The 16,920-nt window shown below is 32.0% G+C and overlaps 1 protein-coding gene across 2 annotated transcripts in view; it reads left to right on the forward strand.

Annotated features, from left to right (window-relative positions):
- gpc6a (glypican 6a) overlaps window positions 1–16,920 on the forward strand; it is a 343,841-nt gene that overhangs the window by 72,478 nt on the left and 254,443 nt on the right. For both annotated transcript variants that reach the window (XM_021475731.3, NM_001109719.1), the window contains 1 exon segment: window positions 4,458–4,616. In XM_021475731.3, coding sequence (XP_021331406.1) covers window positions 4,458–4,616 — 159 coding nt within the window.

The following is a 16,920-nucleotide window of genomic DNA, read 5'->3' on the forward strand; positions in this document are numbered from 1 at the left end:
GATTATGATTATGATTATGATGATGATGATTATTATTATAATTATTATTATTATTATTATTATTATTATTATTATTGTTAAATTTCTAAAAAAATATTATTATTTTTATTAAATTAAAAAAAATATATTATTATTAATTTTTTCTTTAAAATTTTTATTGAACTTTGATTCTAATAAATGCTGCTTTGTTGAGCGAAAAAACCTTAAAGATGTTTAAAAACACTTTTGGATTAGTCTGGTATTAAAAAACCAAACAAAGAGTTATTATTGTTGATATTAATATTAATTTTAATACATTTCTATAAACAATTATTATTATTATTATTATTATTATTATTATTATTATTATTATTATTATAAAAATATTTATTTATTATTATTACATTTTATTTCTTTTTTATTGCACTAATAAATGCTGTATTAATGAGCAAAAACACTTTTGGAATAGTCTGGTATTTGGGAAAAACAAACGAATAGTATACAATCCTTTGACATGCATTAATAGTAAAGCCATTTAAATGTATTCTCCATGTATAGTCATTCCCATCTTGGAAAAACATTTAAGCTATTACAGAGATCTCATTTATCATGTTAATTTTCCATGCAGAAAAAAAAAACAACAAAAAAAAAACATCTCTAAGCCACAGTAATATTCAGAAACACCCCTGACCAACCGATTCAAGATAATAAAAGCACACGTAATGTTTGACGAAACTCAAATATGATTGAACTTTAATATGAGAAACGTACAACAATGAACACAGAGCCTTATAACCTCTATTTCCCTATTATTCATGCAGAGATACGGGCCTGTTCATAAATTGCACAATTTCTCACTCATTACATTTACACGCACACAAGACGCAATCACAAATTAAAATCGCACAAAGGCCTGAAAATATTCTCAGAAGTCGATATGTATGGGAAAATAAGCGTCTGCTCTGTGTATAATGGTCTGATATGAGTTTCCACATTCAGTGCTAGTGGAAGGAAAGAGGTCTTGTTATCATCAGCGCACTCCTGTTTATGGTTTCTGCTCGGCGCGAGCGGCTAATGATTCCTCGCCAGAGTCAGAGTTGATTTTAAATGTGTCATTAGGCTGTAGTTTTGGCATTTTCTCCATGCATTTTGTTCTGCACGTGCCAGAATCACTTTGGCGGTGGTTTTAGTAGGCGCTGCAGTGTTGACCCTGTGTGGCAGTAGGTTTAATCTAGCAGGTGTTGGGAGATTTTTTTTTTTTTTTCTGGTTAAGTTGCAATGGGAAGGCCGGTTTAATGCTGAGCTGGACAGATGGTGCGGATGGACAGGTGCAGAATGCAAACTGGACAGATTGACTGGAGCCATGCCATTTATACTGTAAAAATGTAATTCGTTTGCAGGTGGGTTGTTAAAGCAAGTTGGTGCTCATGGGAATCTGGTGGAAAACAACAACAACAACCCAACAAAAAAGCAGTGATTTGGACATTTAAACGCTGTTGTTTCTGTAATATGTAATATAAACTATTGAAATAATTTTTTAAATTAAAATAGTACTAAAATAATTAAAAAATTGACAAAAATGTGTACAAATAAAATAAATAAAAATAAAATTATTATTACTGTTATTATTATTATTATTATTATTATTATTATTATTATTATTATTATTATTAATCCTATTATTATACTATAAAGCTATTCAAATATGTAATATGTGGAACTTATAAAAAAATTAAATTTTATTTTTAAGTTAAAAAATAAATAAAGATCTAATAAAATAAATTATTTCTAAACAAAATAAATTGTAAAAGTATTTCACTTTAGCTCTTCCAGAAAATCCAGGTTCTCTCTCTCTCTAAAAAAAAGCCTTCACACTATGGAAGTAATATGCTTTCTCATGCTGAGCTGAACTTGGTTTCGACTTTTCTCCCCACAGGCAAACTATATAAAACATCACGTCGAACATATTATAATATAATGTACCCTGTCAAGCACCAAGCCTCAAAAATACATGGCAAATCCGTTTTCACACTGACATTCTGACAACTTTCCTACATGTTCACAGTAAAAAAGCTCATCTAACTGCAAAAAAAAAAAAAAAAAAAAAAAACGAAAGAAAAGAAAACACAAGCTCAGAGGAAGTTTAAAGATGGGTTATTTGTTTATTTTCCATGTATTTAGGAGAGTAGAAATTCATAAATTTTCTTTAGCTTAGTCTCTGATTCATCAGGGTTCGCCACCGCGGAATGAACTGACAACTATTCCATTTGGTATTACATAAAAGTGGCCAACTTAAGCTTTTAAATAAAAAGTAAAACATAATAAATTAATGTGAAATAAATAATAATTTTTTTGTATAGTTACACTGAAGGGCATTTCAGAAATCTCTTCTGTAAACCTCAATTAAAATGGACGATAGTACTGTTGCACCTGGAAAATATATACAATAGTAATAATAATAATAAATTTTTATTTATTTGGCACCTTTCTAGAGCTCAAGGACAGTTTACAAAGAATGTAGCAAAAAGCGATACGAGAAGACATGGAAAGAAACAGTACTCAAATAAAGTCAACATTATAGGTTCACAAACATACAGGAAGTCAAATATAACTGGAAATACATAACAAGACCTGGGGGACAAATATGCAGAGCACAGGTGATCAAACAAAGTGGTCAGTTTATCAAATCAGAAGTGTAACATTCAGAAAACAAGTGCGTTTTGAGTAAAGATTTAAATTCTGGGATAGTATTAACAAAACAGAGCGAGCGTGGTATGGTATACTATATATATATATATATATATATATATATATATATATATATATATATATATATATATATATATATATATATATATATATATATATATATATATATATATATATTTAACAGAGCGGGAAAATTTTCACAGTACGTCTGATGATATTTTTTCTTCTGGAAAAAGTCTTAATTGTTTCATTTCAGCTAAAATAAAAGCAGTTTTTAATTTTTTAAAGCCATTTTAAGGTCAAATTATTTAACCTAATTAATCTAGTTAAGCCCTTAAATGTCACTTTAGCTGTATAGAAGAGTCTTGATAAATGTCTAGTCAAATATTATTTACTGTCATCATGGAAAAGATCAAATAAATCAGTTATTAGAGATGTGTTATTAAAAATATTTACTGCTGAAATGTGTTGAAAAACATCTCCATTAATTCTGACTATATATGTATGTATGTATGTATGTATGTATGTATGTATATATATATATATATAATTTTCTTTTTCTTTATAAATTCTTACAGTATTTCTTATTAGAATTTTCTTTTTTTATCTGACTAGTTTTAGTTTGGCTGGAATAAAACAGTTTTTAAAAACATTTTTAGAATAAATATTATCATTAAACATATACATAATTACAAAAAAAATATTAATAAATAAAAAAATAAATAAATATATATTTATAATATATATATATATATACACACACACACACACACACACACACACACACACACACACACACACACACACACACACACACACATATGTTAAATGATGATTTTTATCTTAAAAATGTTTTTAAAAACTGCTTTTATTATGACTCTCCGACTCTTTTCACTGTCCCCTGCCACCACCCTCCGCCGTCCATCGCCCCACCAAACCCCAACCCAACCCACCAAACACGCACACACACACTTTCCACTTTCATGCGCGACACCTCTACATCCTTGGGAAACATGCTGGATCTGTTACCTCAATCTGTTCCGGGACCTCGCAGTACACAAATTAAGCACTGTATATATATATATATATATATATATATATATATATTTATTGAATTTTTTTTTGAATATTCATTCTTTCATTCCTTCATTTACCTTCGGCTTAGTCACTTTTTTATCAGGGATCGCGACAGCAGAATGAACCAACAACTATTCCTGCATATGTTTTACGCAGCGGATGCCCTTCCAGTTCTGGGAAACATCTACAGTATACACACTCATTCACACACACACTCACGCACTATGTCCAATTTAGTTTCTTCAATTCACCTACAGTATAGAGCATGTGTTTGGACTGTGGGGGGAAACTAGAGGAGGAAAACACACGCATGCAAACTCCACACAGAAATGCCAACTAACCCAGTCACGGCTTGAACAGGTGACCTTCTTGCTGGCGATTGTGCTGCCCACGGCTCCACTGTGATGCCCACTGATTAGCATATTCTTCATTATTATTTTTGGAGTTAGAACAAAATCAAATAACATCTTTAAAGAGTTGTTTCACTGATGACGATGTATTGAAGTAATGCTGTAAATTCAGTTTAAAGCCGGCTCTCAATCATCCATCTGCCGCTTTGACGTAATTAAAGATGTCAGATCCAGTGGTGCAGCGCACCATTAATTCTGTCGGCGCTTTGGGAACGGAGCGACGGCGTAATGAAGCGTGTTTGATTAGCGGTGTGTGAAAGATGTCCTTTTCTCGTCCCCCAGGTGAGCATCTGCGGGTCTGTGCTCAAGGATACACCTGCTGTACTTCAGACATAGAGGATCAGCTCGGACAGCAGAGCAAGCTGGACTTCGAGAGGCTGGTGGACGACAGCAGCAGGAACATACGCACAACATTCACCTCCAGACACAAAAAGTTTGACGGTGAGTGGAAAGCGGTTCGCTTTAAAATCTGGGGCCAACTGTGGCCAACTAATTTTCAGAGGAAGTTGCTGAAGGTGGAACCAGAGGTGATTTTTGGCTTTCGGAGGCCTGGGAAAAAGTTAATCGAGTTTTGTGTGCAAAAGGCGAATAGGGTATATGCCGAAGCATGCTAGTAGGACTTTTAATTTGCCAGTAACCTGGGTTAAGTGCTTCCGACGAATTGAATGCCAATGCATAAACCGGTGCGTTTAAGGTCTGTTTTCTTTAAAAATCAGCGATCTCCACTAGCTGAGTGTTGTCCGATTTACAGTGGGCCTCAGATTATGCAAGATTATGCAAGCCCTGCATTACATTACATTTTCCACCTCCATGTCTTTATAATATGACCATTTATTTTACTCCAGTATATTCAATGGAGCTTCTGCGCTAGCCTGCCGATTCTGACGGGAGCATGCGAGTAAACAGCTTTTTCTCCCATTTTATGCTTGAGCAACTAAATAATTTTCAAAGTTTATTTAACTGGATGTATTTTAATAAAATTACAACATCGATCCTGTAAAAGGAACCGTATAAAATGGAAAAAAGTTCACAATAACTGGTCACCGGAAGTTTATCAGCATGGGAACAGCACTAGCTCGGCATATACCCCATTGAGGGGGATTGGTGTGTGTGCAGGCCTGGTGTATAGGGCGGATCGGTACAGTTTGTTGCTAAAATGAAGCTGTGATGTGATTGCATAAACCATCAAATGATAACTGCTTAATATATTGGACTTTTTATTTATTTATTAATGATTTATATGATGTTCATATGATGACAAGTGGTTCAATAAAATCTATATTTAAATTAAATGTTCCTTTGGGTTTATTTACAGCTGCGCATAATCTCCCGTCAAGTTTGTTTTTTATAGATCACACAACTGGAAGTGTCCATGTTTGCACTTCTGTTTACTCCGGGGCTTTTTGCTAATAAACAGCTGTTGGAAAAGAATAATGTGAAATAAAGATTTTGACTTTTAGTAAATGTGATATTTTGCAGTCTATGAATGAATCGTTCATTTGATTTCATTGATTTTAATGAGTTGTTTTTGATTTAGAACACTTGACGTCTTTGTGTACTGGAAAAAGTTGCTTGCTTATCAAGTAATGTTCATTTGTTGAACAAAATTATTCTGTGCCTTTGAGTCATTTGTTTTAACTGTTTCTAAAAATAAATCACAGAAAGTCAGTTCTGCTGTTGTTCAAGTAGTTTTGAATCAATTGCTTGAACCTATTCTTAAAAAAAAGGAATAATTGAGAGTGAATCATTTGATACTTTAAATTGGTTTATAAAGTTGCAGGTTTTACTGAATGAATCAGTTCTGTTGAAGGATTTTGTTGTTCTAGTGGTTTTTAATTAATTGTTTGAACCTATTCTTAAAAAAGGAATCATTGAGAGTGAACTTTTGGTAGTTAAATATGGTTTATATACTTGCTGAATGGGTTTTACTGAATGAGTATGTTCTGTTGACAGATTTTGTTGTTCTAATGGTTTTGAACCAATTGTTTGAACCGACTCTAAAGAAATGATTCATTTAGAGAGAATCTTTTAGTGGTTTGAACTGGTTTATAAACTTGCATATTTCACTGAATGAGTCAGGTCTGTTAAAGACTGCTAATCAATTGGATTTGAATCAATTGTGTGAACCAACTCTAAAAGAATCATTAAGATTTATGTTTGTTTTTGGTATTTTGCATTGGTTTATGAACTTACAAGTTTTACTGAATGAGTCAGTTTTGTTGACAAATTTGGTTGTGGTTTTGAATCAGTTGATTGAACTGATTTAATAAAAATCATTAAGAGTGAATATTTTAGTAGTTTGAACTGAAGAAGTAGTTATTTAGAGTCAGTTCTGTTGAAACATGTTTTTCTGTTGGATTTGAATCAATTGTTCAAACTAATTCTAAATAAACGAATCATTGAGAATGTATCTTTTACTTTGGACTGATTTATAAACTTGCAAGTTTTACTGAATGAGTCAGTTCTGTTGACGAATTGTGTTGTCCTATTGATTTTGAATCTGTTGTTTGAACCAATGCTTGTGAGTTGTGAGTGAATCTTTTGTGTGTACTTTGAACTGGTTTAGAAACTTGCAGGTTTTACTAAATAAGTCAGTTCTGTTGAATGATTTTGTTGTTCGAGTGTGTTTGAATCAATAGTTTGAACCAATTCTAAAAAGAAAATGACTTCTAGAGAGCAATTCCTTTGCTACTTTGAACTGGTTTATAGACTTGTTGAATGAGTTTTACAGAAGGAGTCAGTTTTGTTGAATGATTGTGTTGTTCTAGTGGTTTTGAATCAATTTTTTTGAGTCAATACTAAAAAAAAAGAATCACTGAGAATCATTGCTGAATGAGTTTTTCTGACTGAGTCAGTTCTGTTGAATGATTTTGTTGTTCTAGTGGTTTTGAATCAATAGTTTGAACCGATTCTAAAAAGAAAATGACTCCTTGAGAGCGAATCCTTTGCTACTTTGAACTGGTGCATAGATTTGCTGAATGAGTTTTTACCTAATGAGTCAATTTTGTTGAATGATTGTGTTGTTTTAATGGCTCTGATTCAATTGTTTGAACCTATTCTAACAAAATGACTCATTGAGAGCGAATCTTTTTGTACTCTGAACTGGTTTAGAAACTTGCACATTTACTGAATTCTAAATATTTGTTTTTAGGAGTGAATATTTTGGTTTGAACTCATTCAGAATCTTTGTTGTTGTGGTGGTTTTGAATGAATGCCTATCATTTCAGAAAAAAATGAATCTTTGAGAATGAATTTGAACAAATAGATGAATATCTGTGCAACTAGTACGTGTTACTAGTGCGGTTTTGCAATGAATTATTTGTTGTTGTTTGAACTGGTTCAGAAAGTGAATCACTGAAAGCAAAATGTTATTTAAACTGGTTCAGAAAACTGAACTGCAAATGAATCTTTGTGCAGTGAAGCTAAACGATTCTGAAAGTAGCAGAAAACTATTTTTAAAACTGAATATTTATAGTTTGAATTAGGAATGAAATAACTTTTCAGTTTTTTTAGCCTGTTGATGTTTGAAAATGAACATGAATTGTAAAAGTCTGCTTCGTTTGAAGTCACTACCAGCAGAAATGATCACAGACTGTTGTATTTTGGAAAGATAAACCTGAAGATTTTAGATCAAAACTTTCTGAAATCACTTTGATCTGTGAACTTGCGATCTGCTCCTATGGTCTCTGAATTATTCCTTATGTAATCGTTTGCATTAGAGCTGTTTAGTATCTGCTTCTTAACCTTTTGTTATGGTTTGCTTCAGGGGGTTCAGCTCTTAATTAGACGGGTCAGACTCTCCAAACCGCCACTGTAATGGGCTGGAAGAGCTGCTCCTTACAGCGCACACTAATTATACAGTTTTTGAAATGTCATAATGAAGGCGTACAGTGCAGAGCAGGACTGCATATTCACAGGTTATGTAAAGGTTAATTTCAGAGCTCTGGATTTGCATGTAGTGCGAACAGAAACGATGACGTGTGGTGTAAATGAACTTTGCCGTGTCCTTAGAAGACCCAGGGTGGTTTCATTTACTTTTTTTATTTTGTATAAATGTGTTGCTTTATTAATGAATCGAGAGAGTGATTAACTAGCAAATTAACCCAGCAGACACCCAATGTCATAAGACATTAATTTTAGGTTAGATTTAAGTCGTCAGCATCTAAGAACAATGTTATTTTGACGTCCAATAACAATGTGAAATGGCGTTGATTTTTTTTTTTTTTCCATATCATCAGCTGCACGTGTGCTGTGATGAGTGAAAAGCTTAGGTGCTGGCTCCAGACAGTACAAAATACAGACAGAGCAAATACAATGACAGTGCAAATACAACGACAGTACAAAATACTACAGTATACCCCCCCCCCCCCCCCAAAAAAAAAAAAAAAAAAAAACAAAAACAAAAAACAGGACAATGTGAAATTGACAGCGATATGTACAATGAATAGGTGTCCACGTAGTTGTAGGCAGTATTGTTCCAAGTATGGATTGGTTAAAGTGCAGTGCATGCTACATATTGATGGTGTGCAGTGAGGGGTATGGAAGAGTTTGTGTGGGGTGGGTTAAGTGTTCATCAGCCTGATAGTCTGAGGGAAGAAACTTTCCTTCAGTCGGCTGGTGCGTGACCGGATGCTGCGGAACCGTCTGCCTGAGGGTAGCAGAGAGAAAAGTCTATGGCTTGGGTGGCTGGAGTCGCTAATGATTCTCTTGGCATTCCTCATTTACCGCCTGGTGTAAATGTCCTGGAAGGAGGGAAGCTCACCTCCTACTACGAGTCCAGCAGTTCGCACTATCGTTTGTAGGCCTTTGCGATTGCTGCTGGTGCTATTTCCATACCAGGTGATGATACAGCCAGACAGGATGCTCTCCACAGTGAAGGTGTAGAATGAGCGGAGGATGTGGGGGCTTGTTAAGAAGAGGCGTTGTTGTGCCTTCCTCAGCACTGAGTCTGTGTGAGCAGTCCATGTCTTTGGGATGTGTTGTAAAGTGACTAAAATCCAACATCTAGCAACCAAAATCAACCAAATCAACATCTTAAACCAATGTCATATTGACATCAAATACTGATATTTATTCATCACGCATGGCAACCAAAATCCAACGTCTGATAGATGTCATACAGGTAACGTCCACACAACGTCAAGCTGTAACATCATTAGACATTGATATTTTGTTATTTTTAAGTTGCGTTCGAAAGTACCCAAACTGCAACATCTGTCAGACGTTGGACATTGATGTCGGCCTGACGTCAACCCAATTTTCATTTCCTAAGAAAATGCAATGCCCCACGACATTGTGGTACAACGTCAATCTGCACTGAAACAATGATTTGTGCTGCTTGTTCAAACTACTTATAAATAATGAGCTAAAACAACACAATTTGAGTTTTTTTTGGGGAACAACCTAATTGTTTTATGTTCATTTGACTTAAATTTGTCAAGTTAACTGAATCGATTTTTGTTGGGACATGAATGAATTGTGTGGAAACCTGTATGTACCTGTAAAATGCAGCGTTCCACACAATTAATTCAGGTAGTCCTAACAAAAATCCATTAAGTTAACTTAACAAACTTAATTGGATTGAACATAAAACTATTAGGTTTTCCCTTAAAGATCTAAGCAATTGTGTTTCAGCTCACTTTACATAAGTATTTTAAACAAGCAGCAACTTACTAACTTACTAACTAAATTAATTAACTAACAGCACATAAATGATTTTATTTTACAAACAAATAAGTCCTTTTTAGTAACTGTTTAGTTATTTAATCTTCTATAAACAAGCAAACAAACAAACAAATCAACACGTGAACAACTTTTAAAATTGGAACACTTGCACAATCTGCACTGAAAGAATGATTTGTGCTGCTTGTTCAAACTACTCATTTAAAATGAGGTGAAACAAAACAATTTGAGTTTTTTTTTTTTGAGACAACCTAATTGTTTTATGTTCAATTCACTTGAATTTGTTAACTTAAGTTGTTAAGTAACTGAACCGATTTGTAATGGGACAACATGAATGAATTGTGTGGAAACCTGCATTTTTTACGGTGTGATGTCATGTTGACATCCTGTCACTGCTGGGAATTAACTACACTGTAATATGCAGCGTTCCACACTATAAATTTAGTTAACTAACTAACCAACTAACTAACCAACTAACTAACTAACTAACCAACCAACCAACCAACCAACTAACTAACTAACTAACTAACTAACTAACTAACTAACTAACTAACTAACTAACTAACTAACTAACTAACTAACTAACTAACTAACTAACTAACTAACTAACTAACTAATGGGCGGGGCTTTCCCCTCGGATAACACATACAAAGGGAGAATGTCAATCAAAGTGTTTCTGCATACTGTTTTCATCAATTGTGTTGTATTAATTATATTAATTAATTAATGTTTACCATTATAAGCTGGTTATTCACACACTGTTTTCATAACTTTGTCTAAACCAATTATAAAAGTGATTGTGGCATAATAGGTGCACTTTAAGCAGTCAAGAAACCTCACGTGTGTTTTTATTCACTCCAAAGATGTCCACTTATTAGGGAATGAGTGTTGAATCAGAAAGCCCGGCCAGCTTTAATGAACATTAGTGGCCTGTAACACTGACAGACTGTTAATTGCGCCTCTGGATCTGGGCAGAACGCTGATTATAGATGCTGTTTTGGGCCAGAGGAACAGGAGGAGTTTCATTAATAGTGAGCCGAGTCATTAATACTTCATCAATGGCATTAATAAATCTGAAATGCCCAGTCTGCGTGCGTATATGGCTCTGCATATTAGATCATGCGTCGCTTTTAAACGCGAAAGTTTGGCTGGGTTGTTGATGAAATCCAAGCCATTTACAGTCCTGTTATTAATTAGGTATGTTCTGCTCTTAAATTTATAATGTGTTTACACTCGCGGCCGACTGCATTAGCATTAATTGGTAATTAGCATACTGACGTGGTGGTTTGATTCAGTGATGTGGCTGCGTGACCTGTTGCTTTATGGGTATTATATTGGATCATAAAATTAGCTGGAGTCAGTGAGGTGAAAGTGTGTGTGTGTGTGTGGGTGTGTGTGCGCGCTGCAGGTTTAATTTGTAGTCAGTGAGATACAGGTGTTGTTTGTGTGTGTGTGTGTGTGTGTGTGTGTGTGTGTGTGTGTGTTGTAAAATAGTTTTTTACTCAGAGCTACGTGTTTGTGAGTGTTTATGTGTGTATGTGTGCGCGCACTGTCTGATTTGAAGTCAGTGAGCTGCAGGTGTAATATGTGTGTGTGTGCGTTGTGTTTATGTATGCGTGTGTGTGTGTGTGTGTGTGTGTTGTAAAATTGTTTTTACTCAGAGCTACGTGTTTGTGAGTGTTTATGTGTGTATGTGTGCGCGCACTGTCTGATTTGAAGTCTGTGAGCTGCAAGTGTGTGTGTGTGTATGTGTTAGTGTGTGCACGTGCATGTTTGTGTGCGCTCTGTAAGTCTGATTTGTAGTCAGTGAGCTACAGGTGTAGTGTGTGTGTGTGTGTATGTGTGTTTTTACTGTAGATCTGGTCTGAAGTCAGTGAACTGCAAGTGTGTGTGTTTGTGTGTGTGTGTGTGTGTGTGTTTGCATGTGTGTGTGTGTGTTTGCGTGTGTGTGTGTGTGTGTGTATGTACTGTAGATCTGATCTGGAATTAGTGATCTGCAGGTGTGTGTGTCTGTGTGTGTTTCTCATGCTCTGCTTGTCTTGTGGTGCTTATCTGTAAGGACAGGTGTTTCTGACACACACACACACACACACACACACACACACACACACACGGCTGTATTCATCACTCTGATAGGCAGCGCAGATTTCCAGCTAATCCCCAGAAACAGCTTCAGCACTGTGGGATCAGTATCGACCCGTGCACAGGATCTCTCCTAAACGCCCAAGCAGTGTGTGTGTGTGTGTGTGTGTGTGTGTGTGTGTGTGTGTGTGTGCGTGTGTGTGTGTGTGTGTGTGTACGTGTGTGTGTGATGAATGAAGCTCTTTCTGGACTCTGCTGAGTGTGAAGTGACACACACACACACACACACACACACACACACACACACACACACACACACACACACACACACACACACACACACACACACACACACTGACCTCTGACCTGCTTCTACATTCGGGGTCATACTGTACTGAATATGGCATAAATTATTGCTTATAAAACATTTACAATAGAATTTACAATAGATTTAATTTTAAGAATATTAAGGTTTATTTTAAAGTAATTTGTGTTTTACAATGTGTTTAGGTTAATAAGAAATTGCCATAAAGACAAACAGATAAGTTAATATAAAACATAATACTAAAAATAAAAATTAAAAATTAAAAAATTGATAATACAACAAATAAAAATATATAAATAATATTAAAATATAAAATAAATAAATAATAATAATAAAATGTATAATGTATATAAAATATAATAAAATAATAAAAATAATGAATAATAAAAAATAAAATGATAATAAAAATATTAAATAATAATAATAATAATAATAATAATAATAATAATAATAATAATAATAATAATAATAATAACATGTATAATGTATATAAAAATATAATAAAAATAATAAAAATAACTTATAATAAAAAATAATAATAAAAATATAAAATAGATAAATAATAATAAAATGTATAAATTATAAAAACAAATGCATAAACAAATAACAGTCAAACAAACAAATAATAAATTCATATTTTTTATAATTATTCAATTAACAATAAAAACAAACAAATAAATAAATAATGTTGTATTCATATTATTTATTCATTCATTCATTTTCTTTTCAGCTTAGTCTCATCTGACGTCGCCACAGCGGAATGAACCACTAACTTATCTAGCATATGTTTTGCGGAGCGGATGCCCTTCCAGCTACACCCCATCTCTGGGAAACATTGATACACACTCACTCACACTCATACACTACAGACAACTTTAGCCGACCCAGTTCACCTGTACCACATGTCTTTGGACTGTGTGGGAAACTGAAGCACCCGGAGGAAACCCACGCAAACGTAGGCAGAACATGCAAACTCCACTCAGAAACGCCAAATGACCCAGCCGCAGCTTGAACCAGTGACCTACCAGAGCACTACCTACTGCGCCACCGCGTCGCCCTAATTCATTTTTAATCAATTTTATTGATTTATTTTTATTTTCGCTCATACTCTTCAGTGTATTTGCTTATTGTTACATGTTTATGTTGTCCCTTTTCTTTATTTTTGCAATGTGTTTTACAATGCATATTTAAAACAAAAAATAATAATAAAAATTGTGGAAAAATATAGTATATATACAGGGGGGCTAATCATTCAGAAGGCATAATGATTCAGACTTCAACAGTATGTTGTAATAGTTGCTCTGGTCGAAGCGCCTCATAAATCTGCAGTTTTGGATTTTGGTGTTGTGAAGCAACACTCGTCCTTTATCTGCCTCCTCTGAGGGATTTGATCCTTCATCCTTTCTCCATGCCCTCGTTCTTTTTTCATTCCTCTGCTATTTATAGGAGTCTATTTAGAAATTCTTCAACTCCCACTTTTTGATTACGCCTCTGCTTCCTATGGGGCCTTGTGTTTTTGATGCATTATTGAGAAATCCTGATGCTGTTAAGGCCTTTGAAAGCCTGCAGGATTAAGTCTGAACTGGAACGCTGGCTTATGTGTTGCCTATATGTCTTTTAAACACGTTATGCATAACAGTGGCACTTTAATGGAAGAGCTAAACACATTAGCAATGCCATATACATAGCTGCATTTTTCAGCGATGGCTGTTCTCTGAAGGATCAGCAGTCACTGAAAAATAATGTGGCTGGGATTGAGACAATTTGATATTATATTATATTATATTATATTATATTATATTATATTATATTATATTATATTATATTATATTATATTATTTTATTTTATATTATTTTATTTTATATTATATTATATTATATTATATTATATTATATTATATTATATTATATTATATTATTTTTTATTATATTATATTATTTTATTTTATTTTATTTTATATTATATTATATTATATTATATTATATTATATTATATTATATTATATTATATTATATTATATTTGGTTAAATGTAATCATTTTATTTATTTATTATGTATAAAAAGTATAAATATTGTGTAATGACACACACACACACACACACACACACACACACACACACACACACACACACACACACACACACACACACATATACACACACATATATATATATATATATATATATATATATATATATATATATATATATATATATATATATATATATATATATATATATATATATATATATATATACACCTAATTATTGTATTATTAGCTGAAGGAAAAGTAATGTTATTTGGTTCTAATTTTATTTATTCTTTTTGCTTGATTCTATTATCTTATTATTATTAACTTAGTGTAATTGTTTTATTACATTTATTTTATGTTATTGTTTTGTTTAATTCAATTTTGTTTTATTTTTTTATTATTTATTATTAAATATTTATTATTTTTATTTTATTATTATTTTTTTACATTAAAATTTTATTTATTTAAAAAATATATATTTTATTTTTTTTGCCACCTTCATAATTGTGATTTTATGACAACATAAATATTGCTGTGATTTGATTTGAATCCAATTTTTTTATCAAATATTTTTTTAAAGAATAACTAAACTTAGTAATTATTAATAATAATAACAATAATAATAATAATAATAATAACAACAATAATAATATAAATAATAATTATAATAATAATAATTATTATTATTATTATTGTTATTATTATTATTATTATTGTTGTTATTGTTATTATGATTATTTACCAAGTTTAGTTATTTTTAAAATTTAAAATTTTAATGTTTTATTTTATTTTATTTTGTTTTATTTTTTATTTGATACATTTTCATTTTTTATTACCTCTATAATTGTGATTCTATAACAGCATACAAATTAATATAACATAAATAATTATTGCTTAATCTTTTAAGTCAGTATTTTCCGATTTATCTCTGCACCTCTGTTCCACTTTTCTTTTTTTTCCTTTTTTTTACGCTTTTTGAAGTCCTAATTTTTCTTTATTGGAGTTGTTTTTCGACTCAACAAACAGATTTTAAATCCACTTCCCCGATGCTCAGTCGTGACTCTGAATGACGCAGAAGTAAAGCCCTCGTCCATTAGTCCGCATTACTCCTCTTTAAAACATCAGTCAGGTTCAGTCTCGGGATCGTGAGCTGTTTTTAAGCAACTCTCAGGATTAGACAGATTCTGCTGTTTTGCTCGGTGTGGGAGAGCCGCTGAATCACAGATGTTTCTGGGGGCAAAAAAGAGCCACAAAGGATTGATTACATCAGAGAGCAAAGCTTCTTTCTTTGATTCTGGAGCCACAAAATCTCCCGCTCTTTCCCTAAAGGAAGGAAGCAGCGTTTTTTTCCACAAACTACAGGTTTCAACATCACTCACTTTTTTAATTTCGTGCGGCTGGAGTTTTGAGTCGCCGCTGTGGTGGCATTAAAACTCTGTGAAATGTCAAACTCTGTGGGTGTTCAAGGGTTGAAAGTGTTCCCGACTGAACCAGGAGCAAATTTTATGCTCAAAAAGTTATTTTCAAAACTTTCCTGTATTAAGTCAATATGAAACAGGGGTCATTATATAATTTTTCATGTTTTTTCATTATATTATATTATATTATATTATATTATATTATATTTTATTATATTTTATTATATTATATTATATTATATTATATTATATTATATTATTATATTATATTATATTATATTATATTATATTATATTATATTATATTATATTATATTATATTATATTAAAATTTATCATATTATATAATAATTTATTATATTATGTTATATTATATTATGTTATGTTATATTATGTTATGTTATATTATAATTGATCATATTATATTATAATTTATTATATTATATCATAATTTATTATATTATATCATATTATTATATATTATACTATATTGTTTTATATTATATTATTGCATATTATATTATATTATTGCATATTATATTATATTATATTATATTATATTATATTATATTATATTATATTATATTATATTATATTATATTATATTATATTATTGCATATGTTATATTGATATTATTATTATTATTATTATTATTATTATTATTATTATTATTATTATTATTATTATCATTATTATCATCATTACTGATTTATTTATTTTATTATTTCTTTCTTTTTGTGTTGGTCTTTATTTATTGTTATCTATTTTAGTATTACTTTAGCAATTTACTATTGTATTTTAGTTTTATACTTAGTTTTATTTATTTTATTTTACATGCCAATGTAACCAGGGAAGTGACACTGACAACAGGGGTGCAGATCCACATGCAGGATTATTGGTGAGGTCAGATAAGCAGTTGTCAACACAGGGGCAAACAAATGTACAAAAGCAATCAAGAGGCGTAGTCGAAATAGCAGGCAAATAGTCAGAAGGCAGGCAGCATACAGGAATGATCAAACAAATCAAAGCAAAGGTTCAAAACATGGAAGGCAAGGCAAGGAAAATGCGTTGTAATGTCACTAAATAGATAACAAGACTCAGCAATGAGTGTCTCAAAGTGAGCTGTATATATATTATATATATATATTATATATATATATATGTGTGTGTGTACTGTAATCAGTAATCAGTACTTGAGCAGCATC

This window comes from Danio rerio, chromosome 1 (genome assembly GCF_049306965.1).
Source record: "Danio rerio strain Tuebingen ecotype United States chromosome 1, GRCz12tu, whole genome shotgun sequence".
Lineage (NCBI taxonomy): Eukaryota > Metazoa > Chordata > Actinopteri > Cypriniformes > Danionidae > Danio > Danio rerio.